This window comes from Aulostomus chinensis, chromosome 7 (genome assembly GCF_037954235.1).
Source record: "Aulostomus chinensis isolate RoL2024-O1b breed Wild chromosome 7, RoL_Achi_v1.0, whole genome shotgun sequence".
NCBI classification, from domain to species: Eukaryota; Metazoa; Chordata; class Actinopteri; order Syngnathiformes; family Aulostomidae; genus Aulostomus; species Aulostomus chinensis.
The window spans coordinates 986738-1005532 of NC_141326.1; the positions used below are offsets into that span (position 1 = coordinate 986738).

General features: G+C 46.9%; 1 protein-coding gene across 2 annotated transcripts in view; it reads left to right on the top strand.

The window, feature by feature from the left end:
• banp (BTG3 associated nuclear protein) overlaps positions 1–18360 on the top strand; it is a 46049-nt gene extending 27689 nt beyond the window's left edge. For both annotated transcript variants that reach the window (XM_086208035.1, XM_086208036.1), the window contains exons 12-13: positions 13129–13269; positions 17416–18360. In XM_086208035.1, the coding sequence (XP_086064161.1) occupies positions 13129–13269; positions 17416–17532 (258 nt within the window). In that variant the 3' untranslated portion in view covers positions 17533–18360. The remainder of the gene's footprint in view (positions 1–13128; positions 13270–17415) is intronic.
• Positions 18361–18795: the final 435 nt, after the last annotated feature.

An 18795-nucleotide genomic window follows, 5' to 3' on the forward strand; every position in this document is an offset into this window, starting at 1 on the left:
GAATCATCAGGCCTTGGTAGCAAACATGGCGCCCACGATCAGGGTTGGCTGAACGCTCTCTGACCGCTGAATCGTGACTGCCCTCTAGTGGTTTATACCTGCCAATGGAATTATGCCAGTGGCTGATCTGGCAGCCGGTGATGCGAGAAGCTAACATCCATTGCTGCGTGTGGGGACGGCTCATTTCTGGGGCTGCAGCCAATGGCTCAGATTGACACCATGTCTGCTGAAGTCCTCCACCTCAGCCAAGTCCTTCTGTGTGATCCCCAATTTAACATGAACAGTTCCTGCCTCCCAGCCTCTCACCCATATACGCCCCCCATGACTGCCATTATTCCTGTTTCTACTTTGTCCTTGCTGAAGCTGCACTGGTTAGGAGCCAGGATGAGATGTGTACATGCCAGTTTGTTTCAAAGTGCTCCAGTTAGCATAACGAGATTTCCCAACATCAGGATAAGGACTAATCCAGATTTCTGAAACCTGACTATGATGCTCAAGTCCAGGTGTGAAATATGACTCAAGGCAAACTCCTCAGAAATAGAGGCATTGATAATGATGGTAACTGTGGACCGACCTTCATACCCTCATAAATACGCAGATGCTTGGAGTCAGTGTTTGATTAAAGGTCAGCCACAGATGGAACAGGCTGCAGACTCGCTGAGTGCTGATGATCACAATCAGACAAACGTGTGAATGCAAACATAGCTTGTTTATCCATCCATCTTTTGAACCACTCCTATCTTGTATACTCCATTGCCTGATTTCTTTCTAAATTTTTTGTGTGTGCCCATGGACCACAAACGTCGACTGAACTGGATAGAAAATAGTATGTTTGGATAAAAAGAGCATGACTAGCAATACTCATGGGGAGCTGTAAAACTATTTTTGTGGTAATTATAGCAAAACGGCTTACATAACGAGCACTGAAGCTCGAGGGGGTTTTATAACATTTACCAATGAAATGGAAAATACCAACAAAATATATTTTCAGACCAACCAAGCATTTGAACATCTTGGAGAACATATAATTATACAGACGATAGAAACAGTTTCATTGGGTCTGATACAAATTTCACACCATCTGACTCAAATCCCTCCATCCATCCCTCCCTCCATCATCCCTCCATCTTCCCCCTCTCCTCCTGTTGAGGGTGGTGGGGGTGGAGCCTATCCCAGCATCCTTCCCCCTGGACAGGTCGCCAGTCCATGGCAGGGCCAACACATAGAGACAGACAACCACTGGCTCTCCCAGCCACGCCTACGGTCAATTTAGAGTCTGGATTAACCTGGTCCCTCTTGATGTCTTTGGACTGTGGAGGAAGCTGGAGTACCAGAGAGAACCCAGCAGGAACAGGGAGAACATGGAGACTCACCCAGAAAGACCCCGTGCTGCAGCCGGGGCTCCACCCACAACCTTCCTGCTGGGGGGCCACAGGGAGGACCACTGCTCCACCGGGCCGTCTTTACTAAAAACCTTTCAGATAATGTCGCTGGTCATGTTATGCACTGCTTTAGGGCTGGGCAGTATGACCTCTACTTCGTATCGCGGTATATATCGAACGCCCTCACAGTAACAGTGTACATCCTGGTTTAAACTTAAGTGTACAATTGTAATAATAAAGCAAAGTTATAATGTAATTTTTAAAGCATTTATTGTGCATAAATCAGAACTCAAAACTCAAACTTAAAATCCAGCACTGCAAACTAGTGCAAACACAAATAACTTATAACAGAAGTACAAAAGGATGTTTTCTATATTTGAAAAGAGTTCCAAGAAAAATCACGCTTCATCTTCAGATTGCAAATTGCTCATGTGACCTCTGTTTGCTGTCACTGTCACTCGGCACATCTTGCAAAGAGTTGTTTTCTGTTCAGCATCGGATGGTTTGAATCCAAACCAAGTCCAAGTCATGGACAGAGCACCTGTTTTGACCAGCTCCTCCTGCTCTGCTGTCTCTGTGCTTGCAGCCATTCTGAGGCAGGTGCGATGATGTCATCGACGATAGGACGGTAGAGCGCAAATCCCTACTGTAGGCCAAATGAATATCATTTCTACTGTCTACTATTTCTGTTTCTAAATGATAATCCCTGTGATTCAGCGCTCGCTCATGGTAGCACCGCACCGGAGGGGCCTTTTTATTGATCTCCAATACAGTTGTTTTGGTTTACTGAGCATGCGGCCAGACAAAGACGTGGAGGGTACAGGACGACCTGGAGAGTTGGTGAAGAGTTTCGCTGCTGTTAAGTCACACATGAGGTCCCAACACGCAGGAGAGGTGCACTCGAAAAGGCGCTTCATCTGGATTTGAAATGACTTGAGAATTTTGTAGTGAGATATTTTGTTAGTTCAGTTATACAACTTGTGTATGTGTCATCTCCTCTGGCTCCATTAAATCAGGGAATCAAACAGGATCAGTGGAGACACGATAAAGTCATCTTCTTAAATCATGAAATTTACTGACATTGTAAAAATTCCTTCATCAATTTGGCAGGTCTGATTTTGGATTTGAACTTTAGAACAGAGAAACCCTCAGAGGGACTTTCTTCCTTTTTGTTTTAGGGGTTTGACTCTTAATTATGGTTGTTATTTTTGTCATCAGTCCCCTTTTGATTTTCTGGTTCTGGATCAGAACTCAAGTCAGGCTGGTTTCACCATAAAACCTCTATGAGCCCTGTCTGGATTTGATTCCGAGTTCACTGGTGGGAGTTGTGGAGCAAAGGATGGAAGGGAGGGTTTAATTATGAGCAGGTGTGTTGCTGTAGTGATGTGGGTGTGCAGGGAAGATGTGGGGCAGGTTACTAGGTCGCATTGGGACAGGACGCAACAGTGCAGGAGATGTGCAGTGTACAGCAGTAATGTAAGGAAGCCTGGCGAGTCATGCAGCAATAATCCTGTTACACTTTGGCTTCTGTCTCTGTCCAATGATGATCAGAGTCCATCTGTAGGTGAAGTCAAAGGCGCCCATGTGGAATGAAGAGAGGCGATGAGAGCAGAGAGACATATTTAGGCCACTCTGTTCATTCTCTAGGTCGACATGAAGGAAGTAGCCAGAACTCCGCTGTGTCTGTGTTTGAGCATCTTTACAAGCGAGTTGCAGCCAAACTTTAACCCCCCCACCACCCACCCACCCATCCAGAGCTAGTCTTACTGCTGGGACATCTGTCCAGAGTTGGCAGTTGCAGATGTTGTTGACAGCTGTGAAGCCGAGAGGAAGTTCCAGCCACTCCAAAGTCCAAATGTTTCTTTTTTCATTTCCCTGTTTTGCTTTGTTTTCTTTTTTCTTTTCTTCTTTCAGCTCCAAGGAAAGAGGAGGTTCTCTGGTGGGAATGATAGGAACCAGATTTGTGTGTCTCTCGTTTCTGTGAGCCCAGAAAAATGTCTTGTGTGTGTACAGATTTTGATGTCTTCTGTAACCAGGATCTTGAGTAACGGTGTATTACCCTGTACTTTGGTTACAGAGAGGGTGAAGCACAATTTGAAAAACGCAAACACTCATATGTACACCGAGCAGATGAGTCACATGACCGGCTGATGCCCAGCTGACTTTAACTGAGACCGTCTGTGAGCCTGGGAATTGATGCCAGTCTGCACCAAGTATGTGCTTGATGCTCCACTCCGAGACTGCGAGCAGGGATCAGCATTCAAGCAGGGTATCAGGAGCATTGCTGCTTCTCTGAACAACCAATGATTTGTTGAAACCCTCATTCGTTTCCTATGAAGGAAGACACAAGGTGCCTTTAAAAAAACAAACAAACAAGAACCAAAGCTGATGGGCCCAGATGAGGGCTCAGTTAAAGCTTTTCTTCATCCAGTTGGTTGTCTTTTCCCTCATGGAATCATGAATATTTCCTGCATTAAACTGCAGTTGTGTGCTCCTCTCCCATCGCTCCATTTCTTTAGTGTCCTGGATCCAATACTTCCAGCATTACAGCATCCGCAAACCATTTTTATTCTTTTCCTTTTTTCTCAAGGACATAAGCAGCTCGTGGAGCCTGCAGACAATTTCAGATGCTCTTGATTGTTAAGTTCTCTTCTCTCCAGTACTGCGCTGTGGTAACATGTCCCTTCAGCTGGGGGGGGGCTCAGAATTTAGGGAGGATTATTGGAAAAAAAATACAATGTAATGTTTTACAGTAAGTTTTCATGAAAGTGTGTATTTATCTTAAACTAAGGAAACTAAGGGTGGTTTTGTCAGGGAAGCAGCCCTTTACATCTGTGAAGGCTGAGGGTCGTCCTCCTTGTCGCAGGTGCGGTAACCTGTCAGTCAGACCTTCATAGTTTTGAAGCTGATGGTTTTCTTCAGCTTGCACTTGTGATTCTTTTGTCAAAGTTGTTGGAATGTCTTTGCTAGTAGAGGTTGTTCTGTTTGTCTGATTGTCTTCCCATAGTCAGCCAGCAGTTTCATTGTTTACACCTCGGACCAGCTCATCCGGCAGGAACTGGCTGGCCTCAAAGGCGAGCTGTGTTCAGCAGCCGACTGGAGATGCCAAAGACACTTTTATTCATTTTTCTATTTGTTCATTTATTTACATTTATATACATTTAATCGTTAACCTGGGGGCCAAACACATGCTACTACTATTAGCTGTGTCTCCCTTCTACTTAAGATGTGTGGTGTGTTGCGTGTTTGTTGCCACTGGACTCGTGGTTCAGCACACTAGCATTCGCTTCGCCATCTCAAGGGATTTCAATCAGGCAAGACTGGACAAGTATTTCCTCTTTTCCAACTGTGTTTTTGAGTAATTGTAGGCTAAAATTATTTCCTTGCAGGGATTAGTAAAGTTATTTTCTGATTCTGAATAAGAGGTTGCCATTTACAGTAATATGAGAGGTTTGAGAACCCACATTTTGCCAGAATCATCCTGGCCACTTCTGCTAAATGAGTGGAAAGTGAGGGTTAGCAATCAGCACCTTCACTATTAGATGTTATTACTGAAGATCACACTCTCCCTGGAGCTTCAATTGAGTCATCATCTCGTTGTCGGTTACTTGCAGCGAAGCGATCAAGACTCAGAGTTTTCCCAGCGTGAGGATGTGAATCTGTGGACCCTGCTCTCACCCAAGGTCAGCTAGCGAGAGATAGCCCCCACCCCCCTTAACAGATTAATGGTATAGAAAATGGATGGATGGATGAAGGATGTGAATCTGCTCCAGGAAAGCCTCCTCAAACATAAATGTATTGGTTTCTATGAATAATCCTGATGCTTCACCTCATAAAACACTTCCCGTATGAAAGTATTTGCTTTGCATCATTACCAACATGCTCAGTGATAATCATGTCTTATTAGCTGAATGAGTAGTAATTACTATATTGCACAAGCACATAGTTCAGTAATGGTTAAATGAACCTCCAGCGTTGAAGCAACCCTAGTAACCCTAGAGACAAGCCAGAGAAGGACTTACGGGTAATGCTGTCATAGTGACATTCATCTTGAACACGACTGCACATGAAAGTAAGTAACAGTTTTCTTTTTTTGGCTCGTTGGTGCATTGAAGCCAAGTGTGACAGCGCTGCACCCAAACAGCAGAGACGAGTTGTTCCTCCTCAGTGAGTCATGGGACAGGATGTGGAGCAGAGCTAGTTCCTGTGTAATCGCTGCAGAGATCCCAAAAAGCCTTCCAACTATGTGAATGCTTTGTGAGCCTCCTTGCACAGCTCCACACAGCTGAGAATGCAAATGGTTCTCAAATGGAAGATGAGAATCTAATTGAGTAAGACAAGTGTTTACAATCTCAAGTGCCAACCAAAGCATTCATTGAACCCCAGTAATTGTACACTTCAGTACACCAGTTGGACTGTACAGACATATCATCATGCTTAAGTTTACACACACACACACACACACACACTGCTACTGACCTGTTGTAGCCAGACAAGTACTTGGCAGAAGCAGTATCTTGGCAGAAGTGGTATATGCTTCTGAATGAGCGAACAGTGACGAAGCGTTTAGACAGCAATGGTGTAGTGACACAGACGCGGCCGATTCTGCTCTTTGTCACTCACGGAGGACGCCTCCGTCCCGTATGGATGGATGGACACCTTAGAAAGGTTTAACCTTCCAGAGGATAACTTGCTGAGAAACTGGTGGGAGCAATAGTAAATAATGCATCAGTGTACTACACAACAAAACAAACGAGAAGAGAAAAAAAACCCAATACAAATAAAACAATGGTAAAAGAAGTGAATAAAAACAAATAACAGAGAAAGCAGCAGTGATGATGTTCAAGTTACTGTAACACTCTCATCTTCCAAATATTCCAAAAAAGGTTTCCGTACTTGAAGAAACGGTTTTCTTTTCCCTCGAACAACAAATTTAAGTCTTTCCAGTAAAAGGTATGTTGCGATTTCCTTCAATTTTAACTTTACTGAGGGCACTTGCATAATTTTCCAGAAAAGAGCAATCAGTCTTCTAGCTGGGGGAGCCTAAAATCAATCAATCCTGATTGTTTAGAATTTACTGCAAAGTTTTCAGGGTATAAGTCCAGGATCCCAAGTTCGGCCTGCAGGGGGAGATTCTTATCCACCATCTGGGAAATGGTCCCAGTCACTGCCTGCCTGAATGAGCCCTCCCAAACACAATGGAATCGCGTTCCTTTTTCCTCTGAACATGAACAACATATATCTGGAATATTAGGATTATATTATTCAATTTCACTGGGGTGACATAAGTTTGCATTATTTATATTGAAGCAGTTTTAATTTGTTTCAGTTGTATTTTGTTGTGTCTTTACGTGTGCCATTTCCCAGGCTTCTCCTAATATGTCTTCTTCAACATCGATGATTCAGTCCCGTAAAACAAAGACACAAGGCCCCTTTTGTCCAGATTTGTAGCAATTAGGTTTTCAAAGGTGGCTCAGACTTTAGGTCTTTATTCTTTGATTATGTAAAATGTTTCAATTGTAAATATTTTTTAAAAATGTATTATTGGTATCCCGTACTCCTTGCATAATTGCTCAAAGGTAGGTAGTTTCCCATTTCTGCACAGGTACCCTACACATTGCACACCTTTGGGTGCCCAAAGCTTGACACCAGCATCACATCTACCTGGTGTAAAATCCTTGTTTCCCCGTATAGGAGAAAAACAAGATAGACCTTTCTCAAAAATGTCATTGCCATTTTAAGAAAGGGGTTCTTTGTCTTTTTTCTCACTGTTTTCAAATCTGATGAATAGAGATACAGATTGTTAGGGTAGTTCTGATGTAGTTGTTTGCTCAATATTCACCCAAGCGCGAAGAAAATTTGAGCTAAAATAAAACAAAGCAGAGTGCAGCTGAGCAGACCAATAATACCTCAGCATATGTGGAAGATGAAGGCCACCTCTTTCATATGGTAAGTAAAGCAACTTCAATCATAGCCTAGCTTTTTTATTGTTCCAAATGACTCTAGTGAGAGTACTGTTAATACTGTCAAAAACACACTTGGGAAGTGGGAGTGGGATTGATTGAAAAGGGTACAAGAACTCTGGCGTATATCCATTTTAATTATATTGAGATTGGCTTTACTGTCAAGTGATTTAATGTTTTGGTTCTTTTTTCTGTTAGCAAATCATAGTTGGAAGATACAGCAGTTTTGATTTCAGCAGTAATTTTAACACCTAAATATGTAAAACCATTTTTTGCATTTGTAAACGGTGTGTTTATGGTTGGTGTCAGGCGTTCAGTTTTGTTTAAGAACAATAGTGATGATTTAGAGAAATTAATTTTTTATCTAGAGAACTCTCCAAATTGTTGAATTAATGTGGTTGGATTTGGAATACTGTCCTTGAGCCTGGTCAGAAACAAGATGGCGTCATCTGCGTACATACATGCTCTTGTTGACCTATCTGGATGCCCTCGAGGCCATCATGGGCCCTGACAGCCAGAGGGAGAGGTTCGATAGCTAAAGTGAATAGCATCGGTGGTAATGGGCAGCCTTGTAGGATTGGACGCTGCAAGTTGAATGGTTTTGAGACAACGCTATTAGTCAGAATCTCTGCTACTGGGTTTTTATAGAGTGCATGAATCCATCCAAGGAATCTCTCCAAATCCATTGTGGTAGCAATTTTGAAAGGTAGTGCCACTCAGTTCTGTCAGTTGCCAGTTGGGTGTCCAATGACAGTATCGCTGCATCTTGAGTCCCAGCTTTTTTCATGTAATGTATTAAGTAACAATATGAACCCTGGAACTCTTCTAGTCCCCTCTTCTCCGTCATCTCCCTTCAAAAACCTGTAAAACTTGTAGGACTTAACCCTGATCCACATAACTGAGGAGCAGCTCCACTGGTGAACCTATACCAGGCAGACCATCAATGAAGTCCACAAACTACGCAGTTGAAAGAATTACTAACAAACAGTTTGGAACCAAACTCTGCAGTAAGAGCCTTTAGCTCTGTTAGCACAGCGGCTATACTCTCCCTGTTCTACGTGGTTTTTGACATGTTAATTACTGATCTAGTAAATGTAACTGGGGGGTTTATATTAAATAATGCAAAGCTGTGTGGAGTAATCAAATCAAGCCGCCATTCTGGTCCACCACCGGAAGGCGGTCCCAACTTGTTAATTTGTTAATATTAGAGGTACTTGGAGCAGCTTTACCTTTGGACGCAGCCAAACTGCCCGTCTACGACGTCCAGCCTTCATGTGAAGCCAAGACAACATCTTCCAACTTATTTATTTACTGTACAGACCGTGGAAATTGGTCGGAGGAGGTATCAATCTTCCCATGTACCTCAGCAAGAAAGTTAATACAGCCAGAATTTGAAAGTGCTCCTTTAACTTTATGGTTCACTTCAACCTTGGAGGCAAATTCTCCTGTTGATCAGGAATGTTTTATGGGTCATAAAATATGATTCATTGGGCCGAGCTCTTAACAGTCTTCCTCTATATTAAGTGTCTGCCTAACCCTGCTTCAACCCGGGTGTGCTTGAAGCGTCCTGGTGGTTGTCTGTTCAAGTGAGTCAGGCAGACTTTTACGCTAATAGCTTCCATCAGTCTGCCAGGGTCTGATGCACTGTGGTGATGAGGTGGCAGACTTTGTGGTGAAACTAGTGATGTTTCTCTGATGATAAGGCAGTCCGGTGGGTACCGGGGTAGTTAAGGGAGTCATTGCCAGACCGTCACTCAGAACTTCAAAGGGTTAGGGGGCAACAGACCTAATCTGTAATTGAGGTTTGTGAGGTTTTGGTTATTCTGCAGGGTTGCATATCCTCCCTTGAATTCTAGATGTGTACTGAACATGTCCCTGCACCGAGTACAGCTGGAGACAGAGACCTCACACATCACAGTGACAATATACATATGAAACCTGCCAGACTGGAGACACTGGAAGAGTTCTGTGTTCCAGTACAAAGCCCTGAAACTGCAAAAGAATATAAATGAGACCATGTTGTCATTTCATGCAGGAATGTGCTTTATTTCAAACCAGTAATCCCCCCTCTGAGAGTCATAAGCTGTTTTCTCTTATGAACTCCAGGCAAATAACATCGTCTGCAGTTGCCCCCTCACACAAGTTGCACACAACTGGGATGGTGTGTGTCAGACATGTTCTCACCTACTAGAGAGGCTCTATTCATGTTAGGCGATGGGTGGAGCCTGCAGGAGGCAGGACATGATGCAGCCAGTTTGCTGTAGTCACATCCCAGCGCCAGCTCAAGTCCCTGGTTGTTTTTGTTGTTGGTCTGAAGGCATTCCAAACTCTTGTCTCCAGTTCAACTCCCTATGCTTCATCAACAGGCATTTTAATAGTGAAGCTTTTCAGCTTTTTTGATGTGCAAAATACAAGATAAAGCGATGCTATCAGCTGGTACTGTGAACGTGCCTTTATTTATTTATTTATTTTACTTTTCCTCACTCCTACTTGAAAGTGGAAACTTCCCTGAGTTCCAGGGTAAAACGGGAATGGGCCCTTCTGGTGCTCCTTCAGTCACGTGATTGAAATGTTGTCCTTCCACTTGATTGGCTCAAACCTTGGATGAGGGAGGTGGTGTAAGGGTTCTACATGTCGAGTGCAGTGGACTCAACCTTTTGTTTCTCACCTTGTGCTCCTCCAGGTTTGCAGTGCATCTGTAGACTTGGTGCCATTGTTACTATGTTTCAGGCTGTACTGGCAGGTACTACTAGTATGACCTCTGACCTCGCTCAAATTAAAACACCATCACTAAGCTGAGTGAAATTCCTTTGATACATCTTTCTGTATGCAAATGTGAATGTATGCGTTGACAGCATGTCAGGTTTAATCACATGGTGGATGGTGCCATTTTTGTGCCCCGTGCGCTCGGGGCGTGTTCGGCCTCATTCTGGTATTTAGGCGGCAATCAGAACACACACCAGGGTGCTAAGAGGCAGTCATTAGACACCTGAGTATTCACAGGTGTGCCTGGTGTCGTTCCCTCTAAAGCCCAGGTTGCTCCAGGACTTGGAGGGTTGCTGTTTCAGTGGTGCTCACATTTCACCTCAGAAGAAGAGAGCACTCCTTCCCTGGAGAACTGGACGTCCCCCTGCTCCAGGTGAAGGAGCAAACACGTCTGATGTTTATATATAATAATCACAATGATACATTTTATTTAAGGTGCCTTTCAGGCCACTCAAGTTCACCTCACAAACAATGGTTCAAAGGACACAACAATACAAATGCAATAAAATCAGAAATCGAAAAAGAAACCAGAAGTGGTAGATGACAAATTACAGTGAGTAGGTGAGTTTGAGAAGGTGGGTTTTAGATGGGATTTGAAGATATAATAAGTTAATGTTCCTGATGTTGGGGGGACAGGAATTCCAGAGGTGGGGGCAGAGTAGCTGAAGGCTCTGGTCCCATGGTGGAGGGTCGGGCAGAGGGCACAGTGAGGCTGGTGGAGGAGGGTGACCTCTGGTCAGAGAGGTATGGGGGCTTGAGGTTGTTGATGGCCTTGAAAGTGTGGAGCAGGATTTTAAAGTCTATTAAAAATTTGGCAGGAAGCCAGTGGAGTTGTTGGAGAACAGGAGTGATGTGATTGATGGATGGCGTTCTGGAGACAATACAGGTGGCTGAGTTCTGGACCAGTTGTAATTTATAAATGGACTTGAGGGGGAGACCAAAGGGGAGGGAGTTACAGTCGTCTGGGAGGGATGTGACATGATAGTGGACCAGGATGGCAGCACTGTTGGAAGTGAGGGACGGACGGAGGTGGTTAATATTCCCAAGATGGAGACAGGCCGAACGGGTAACATTATTAATGTGGGTTTGGAATGACAGAGAGCTGTCGAGAACGACACCCAACCTCTTAACCTGAGGGGAGGGGAAAACAGAGGAGTTGTCAGTGGGGTTGGGTTGGGTTGGGAGTGTTAATGAGAGAGGATGTAGGACCAATGAGAGGACCTCAGTTTTATCACCGTTGAGTTTGAGAAAGTAGGAGGAGAACCTGGATTTGATGTTTTGTTAACAGACACAGAGGGAGGGGGTGGGAAGGTGGAGGTGGGTGTCATCCATGTAGCTAAGGAAATGGATGTAGTATTTTCAGAAGATACGACCAAGAGGAAGGAGATAGGTGATGAATAGCAAGGGACTGATGACAGCGCCTTGAGGAACACCAGAGAGGGGATATGGGTGGGAATTGAATGTCCTTAGCTGGATGAACTGAGAGATACCATTAAGGTAGGAGATGAGCCAGTCCAGGGGTGTGCCAGATATTCCAAGAGATGCTCGCCTGTCGAGCAGGATGGTGTTAGAGATGGTGTCAAAGGCTGCCATCAGGAGGTCGTTGGTGATCTTAGGAGAGTGGCCTCTGTGCTATGACGTGGGCGGAAACCAGACTGGACCTGTTCATATAAGTTATTGTCATGGAGATGAGATGCTACTACATTTTCCAGGACTTCTGAGAGATGTGACGAAGGTTATTGAAGTTGTTGGGATCAGAGCTGGGTTTCTTGAGAATGGGTGTTACCGCCGCAGATTTAAGAGATGATGGAACAGAGCCAGAGGTTAGGGAGGAGTGAATGATAGCAGTTATCAGGGGCAGCAGAGAGGGAAGGCATGCGCTCACCAAGGCAGTGGGTCGAGCTGACAGGTGGATGCTGGTAGATCTTTCTTGTTTTAGAATTAAAAAATGTCATTAGGGAGATACAGTGTTCTGTGGAGTAGACATGAGGAGGAAAGCGGTCCTGGGGGCGTAGTGTATTCCTCAGCACTGAGAATAGGGCCTTGGAGTTCTCATCACCAGCACTGGTGAGACCTGCATAATATTGGGATTTAGCTGAGGAAAGGGTGATTTTGTAGTGAACAATGTGGCAGTGGTACAGTTCCTTGGAAACAGAGAGTCGAGTTTTCTTATAGAGCCGTTCAAGTTGATGTCCTTTGGTTTTGAGTTGTGGTAGAAGAGGTGAAAAGCAGGGAGCCGAGTGGGTGAATGATACAGTCTGAGTTTAACAGGGGCACCTGAGTTCAGCAGAGTGAAGAAGATCATTGTAGAGGGTAGCCTGTTGATCGGGAGTGGAGGAGTAAATGGAGCTGGGGAGGCTGTCAGTACCTGAGGAGAGAGCTGCTAAATTAATGCTTTTGATATTGAGGGAAGAGATAAGACGTGACTGTTTAGTTTCAGACAGCTTTAAGCTGGAGTTGAATGAAATGAGGTGGAGCAGGTCTGGGAGGAGGAGATGGAGCAGGTCTGGGAGGAGGAGGTGGAGCAAGTGTTGGAGGAGGAGATGAGCAGGTGTGGGAGGAGGAGATGGAGCAGGTCTGGGAGGAGGAGATGGAGCAGGTCTGGGAGGAGGAGATGGAGCAGGTCTGGGAGGGGGTGGAGCAGGTGTGGGAGGAGGAGGTAGAGCAGGTGTTGGTGGAGCAGGTGTTGGAGGAGGAGATGAGCACGTGTGGGAGGAGGAGATGGAGCAGGTGTGGGAGGAGGTGGAGCAGGTGTGGGAGGGGGTGGAGCAGGCTTGTCTACCCTGATGGCTGTAATAACAGAACATAACCACACCAGATAGCGCGTGGGTTTTAGCGTTGGTTTGTATCTGGAGATCATAACAGAGACTTGACTACACTGGGACTTGTAGAACTCTGGTGGACGAGGCTGCTGAGGGGAGTCATTTTGTTTTTTTCAGGTCAACTGTTGATATCAGATCCAGTTGACCAACTCATGTTGGCAGCAATGCTCAATGACGTTCCTCCCTGTGTCCCAGGTGCTGCGCGGAGCTCAGCTAATAGCAGTGGCATCGGCTGATGGGGCGGCGGCAGCGGTCGAGGGCTCCCCCCTCCCCCCCGACATCCAAGTGCAGTATGTCCAACTCGCTCCTGTTGCTGATCACACAGCTGCCGTGCAGGTAAAAACACACTCCCTCAAAGTCCTCCAGGCTTGTGCACACTTGTACACTCACTGAGACGGTTTGTTACCGCGTAAAGGTCCACAACCACAACCCTCATCTGATGGAAGTAAAACAGCCCCCACCAACCTAAGCCAGTCCTGACTTGTGTGTTTGTCCCTCTCCGCCACCCTTAACAGGATAAGAGGTAGAAGATGGATGGATGGAGAACGGATGGAGGATGGATGGATGGATGGAGGATGGATGGATGGATGGAGAATGGATGGAGGATGGATGGATGATGGATGGAGGATGGATGGATGGATAAATGGATGGATGGAGGATGGATGGATGGAGGATGGATGGATGATGAATGGATGATGAATGGATGGATGATGGATGGATGATGATGGATAGGTGGATGATGGATGAATGGATGGATGATGGATGGATGATGAATGGATGATGAATGGATGGATGATGGATGGATGAATGGATGATGAATGGATGGATGATGGATGGATGAATGGATGATGGATGGATGAATGGATGATGGATGGATGATGGATAGGTGGATGATGGATGAATGGATGATGGATGGATGATGGATGAATGGATGGATGATGAAAGGATGATGAATGGATGGATGATGGATGGATGATGATGGATGAATGGATGATGAATGCATGGATGATGGATGAATGGATGGATGATGAATGGATGATGGATGGATGATGAATGGATGGATGATGGATGAATGGATGATGAATGGATGGATGATGATGGATGGATGAATGGATGATGATGGATGGATGATGATGGATGAATGGATGATGAATGGATGGATGATGGATGGATGAATGGATGATGAATGGATGGATGATGGATGGATGAATGGATGATGGATGGATGGATGATGGATGGATGAATGGATGATGGATGGATGGATGATGGATGAATGGATGATGGATTATAGACATCATACTGTCTACAAGCCCTTGAAGCATTTGGCACCAGTCCAATATTCTCGAATCACGTCATGGCAACTTGGAGCCCAACAGACCTGTGAGAGGAACTTCAACAACGTCACTCAGTAACAGGAGGTCTCAGGTTAATGAGTCCAACTTCACGCTCGTCAGACTGAACCCCACAAGCAGTGCAGTTGTGCACTTGCTGATGGTTTCTGTGCCGGATTCATGAGAATTGTTTCAATCACCTGACTAGACAACAGGTGTCCTCACACTGCCTGTCCTACCACGCCACTGCCCCTCTCCTATCCCTCTACTGCCCCTCCCCTATCCCTACTGCCCCTCCCCTATCCCTACTGCCCCTCTCCTATCCCTACTGCCCCTCTCCTATCCCTACTGCCCCTCTCCTATCCCTCTACTGCCCCTCCCCTATCCCTACTGCCCCTCCCCTATCCCTACTGCCCCTCTCCTATCCCTACTGCCCCTCTCCTATCCCTCTACTGCCCCTCTCCTATCCCTCTACTGCCCCTCTCCTATCCCTCTATTGCACCTCCTCTATCCCTACTGCCCCTCTCTTCTCCCAACTGCCCCTCTCCTATCCCTATTGCCCCTCTCCTATCCCTCTACTGCCCCTCTCCTCTCCCTCTACTGCTCCTCTCCTCTCCCTCTACTGCCCCTCTCCTATCCCTCTATTGCACCTCCCCTATCCCAACTGCCCCTCTCCTATCCCTCTACTGCCCCTCTCCTATCCCTACTGCCCCTCTACTGCCCCTCTCCTATCCCTACTGCCCCTCTCCTCTCCCTCTACTTCCCCTCTCCTATCCCTCTACTGCCCCTCTCCTCTCCCTCTACTGCCCCTCTCCTCTCCCTCTACTGCCCCTCTCCTATCCCTACTGCCCCTCTCCTATCCCTCTACTGCCCCTCTCCTATCCCTCTACTGTCCCTCTCCTCTCCCTCTACTGCCCCTCTCCTCTCCCTCTACTGCCCCTCTCCTATCCCTACTGCCCCTCTCCTATCCCTACTGCCCCTCTCCTATCCCTCTACTGCCCCTCTCCTCTCCCTCTACTGCCCCTCTCCTCTCCCTCTACTGCCCCTCTCCTATCCCTCTACTGCCCCACTCCTATCCCTCTACTGCCCCTCTCCTCTCCCTCTACTGCCCCTCTCCTCTCCCTCTACTGCCCCTCTCCTCTCCCTCTACTGCCCCTCTCCTATCCCGACTGTCTCGTCTCTTGGCGTGTAGCGTGTTGAATAAACCGTGTTTCGATGGTAAAGTGAGGGAATGTTACGAGGGGAAGGCAGTAATTAGTAGATACACCTGGGGTCCCTGGATGGTGCGGCTTGTGGAGCAACAACCACATGTGGAAGCGGGACGGCGCAAACACACAGGGGTCTTTGAAGCGGTCAGTTTTCACTTTTTCATTGTTCACTCTGTTTTGTTTTCCCCGAATCACGTTTTCTCCTCGCTGTCTTCCCCTGGAGTGAGACAGAAACGACTGTAGGCTGTGATTGTGGAGAGGAAACGTGCTGACCAGCCTCCCTGAGCGAGGAGTTCCTGGGCGTGGCGCCGACTGTGGCGGAGGCCTGTGTGGAGATGGACGAGTGGCGCCTCAAGCGCTCTGCTCCCAGGGCCCTGCTCCGGGCTGCTCAGTGAACCACCAGCAGTTTGTTTTCACAACTGATTCATCTGAGCAGATTTTGGGGTATAAAAAAAGCAAATCTCTTCCTAACGTTCAATTGGACGCAGGTTCTGATAGAAATCAACAAAGCTGAGTCAGGTGGGATCAGTCAGCGCCGGCTGGGCTCAGTCTGGCCATGTGGACGTGATCAAGGACAGTGAAATCACTTGTTAGCAACTTGGTGTCTTTTGATCAAACTGTTCACCGAACTGATTTTGGTAGGTGTCCATGTGCTGGGAGGACTGTGTTGATGCTGTTGTCAAACATGGCTACCCAGCGGGAGCATCTGTAGGTGGAGCCACTGACACCCCGACGCCAGTGTATGCAGGCGCTAGCGGCCAGCCAGACCAGCGGAGGAAGCAATCCCAGCTGCTCGCAAACGCTGGCGCTGAGATACTTTGGAAGTATCGAGCGATCTGCAGCCCGGCTGGAGCGGCCCTAGCACAGTTGGGTTTTGATGTCCTGAACTGTCAACGTCACCGACTGTAGAAGTTCAAAGTTCAGATGAGGGTTTGTGCTTGTTTTCATCTCCCTGCTCTGAAGGGTTGAGTCGAGAGAATCGCTCTCATCTGTTTCCAGACATGTGGGAGCATTTACACTCGATCTGGAGAATTTATTTAGGCGTTGGGATTGATTTATCTCCGCTTCTCCCCTCGTGGAAGCCTTGTCATGACACAAACTAGATGAAGTGCTGTGGTGGGCAACATGAAACAGGGTTTTCTTGCTTAGCGAGGGGCATTTCTTCAAGTCGGTGATGATCTGTGGCAGAGTTTGGCGGCTTGGTCCCCCGGCTCAGGTTGGTTTTTGGAGCTTTTCTTGAAGAAATGTCAGAGCCACGTCTGAAATATTCAACTCAAAGCAAGAGTGGCATCATCCATCAGCATCTTCACACGGGGAACGACACCCCCGCTCCAAACATGGATCAGCCTGAGGTTTCTCTGGCCTCTGTAGCGCCAGTGTGTGAGGTACAGCCGTTGTCTAGTGACAGCACGCTGGGCTGACGGGGGATTAAACGCTGCAGGTGTGTTTGAGGGAACCTCTGGCGTGCATGCGAGGAGCGAGTGAGTCACTCTTCACGCTCATCATCCAGGATTGAGTCATGAAGCTCTCATCTTTTTAAAGGCTTTTTAGCCACACAATAGCCGGCTCTGTCTGCCACCGGCCGCAGAGACGGACCGGCCACATCCTCACACAAATGGCTGCTCTCGTGTCAGGTCTCCCTCCATCTGTCACTCTGCTTCTTTTCTCATTTCTTTCACCCGCCGCCCCCCCCCCTCTCTGATGTGTCTGTGCTTTAATCTCTGCTGTCATCTCTCCACTCCTGTCTTTGCTCCATTCATATTCTGTCTCCCACAGTGACACGAAGACGTGGGAGTGGCGTTCCATCGGCTCCCTCGTAACATATCTAACCGGGACCAGTTAGCTTAAACAGCATGCGACATAATGAGTGACGATCGCCTGAGCCAACGGCCGTGTTTTCCAGTGCCTCACCTCTGACCATTCCTCTCTGTCACGTGTCCCAGGCTGCTGAGCTGGCCCCGGCGCTGCCCGCCGACATGGAGGTGAAAGAGGCCATCCAGGGCGCCATCCAAGGAGAGAACGGCGAGGTGGTCCAGATCGTCACGTCTGTAGCTACCTGAGAGAGCCCTGTGGTTCAGCCTGGAACGTTGAGTCATGGCGGAGCATCGCAGTCAACAAACGCACAGTCTGACGAGCAGTTTTAACAGACGCTGAAGGTCGTTGAATGAAGTGTCTTGTTATGTTTTTGTTGTTCCTCCTTTACAAACTTCTCATCGCCAACCAGAAGTCACAATCTGGAAGAACTCACAGACTTAAAGACCACGATACTTTCAAATCAGCTGTGTGGTGTTTTCATCACCAGACAGACCAGGCCCAAGACCGTACACAGTGGGATTAGTTTCTCCCCAGGACCAGACCGTCACCATGGCGCTTCATCAGCACACACACTTGTTTACAGAAACCTTGGAAAATAGTGGCGTTATTTGGAGTCAAGTTTCTGGCCTAAGCCTGAAACCCCCTGGATCCCACCTCACACGCCCGTGCTCTGCTCCGTCTCTCGTCATCGCTCTCGTCACTCCGGACTTTAGAGGGAGTGGATTCAGCCGAGGACAGCTACCCTCGGTTGTGATGAATTAATTTCCCCGCCACTCTTTCTGATTTAATCCATGCTGTGTCTCCCGGCTGTGAGCCCTACCCTTCACTTTCTTCAGCATGCTTTCGTACTCTTTAACCGCACAGCTTTGTTTGATTCTTCTAATTGTAACATGCCGAAGCTTTGGGGGGAGCTTTAATCTCAGAGGTAGAAGACCATGAAATAGAAGAGGTGGTGCCAGTGGTAGACAGTACGAGTTGCTTGTAGAAAACCAAGAAAACCTTGAAGTTGTTTATTTCCCCGTTTTGTGTCTGTGGAAGATACATTCATGTGAATAAAACATGGCTGTGGTTGCCATAAAAGTGTGTTTTCATTTTGCTTGGTTTCTGTATTTTCTCTCTCTGCCATCAAGCGTGGCCGTCAAAATGGCTTCAAAGTTTTCCGAGATGAGACTTTGCTTACATGCAGTGGAAACAGACAATTGAGGAGAGCGAGAAATGCTAGTTAGGGTTTGAGGTCACGTTTCATGTTGAGCCAAGTAAATGTGTATCTAGTCAGCGTTAAGAACTCAAGGATGATGCTACTGTATTGTCAGCAGTCCTGCCAAACTAGACGCTAATTAGACTGGAATTAATACCTCGGTCTCTGGCTAACACCGCCATCCACTTCAGGGCCTCGCCGTGCTCCGGTCGGCGTGTTGGAGTGATGCTCTGCTCTCATGAAGAACATCTTTGCAGGCTGCTAGAATGCAGATAAGCCAGGCAGTGTGGAGCTGTGTTGGTGCGGGAAG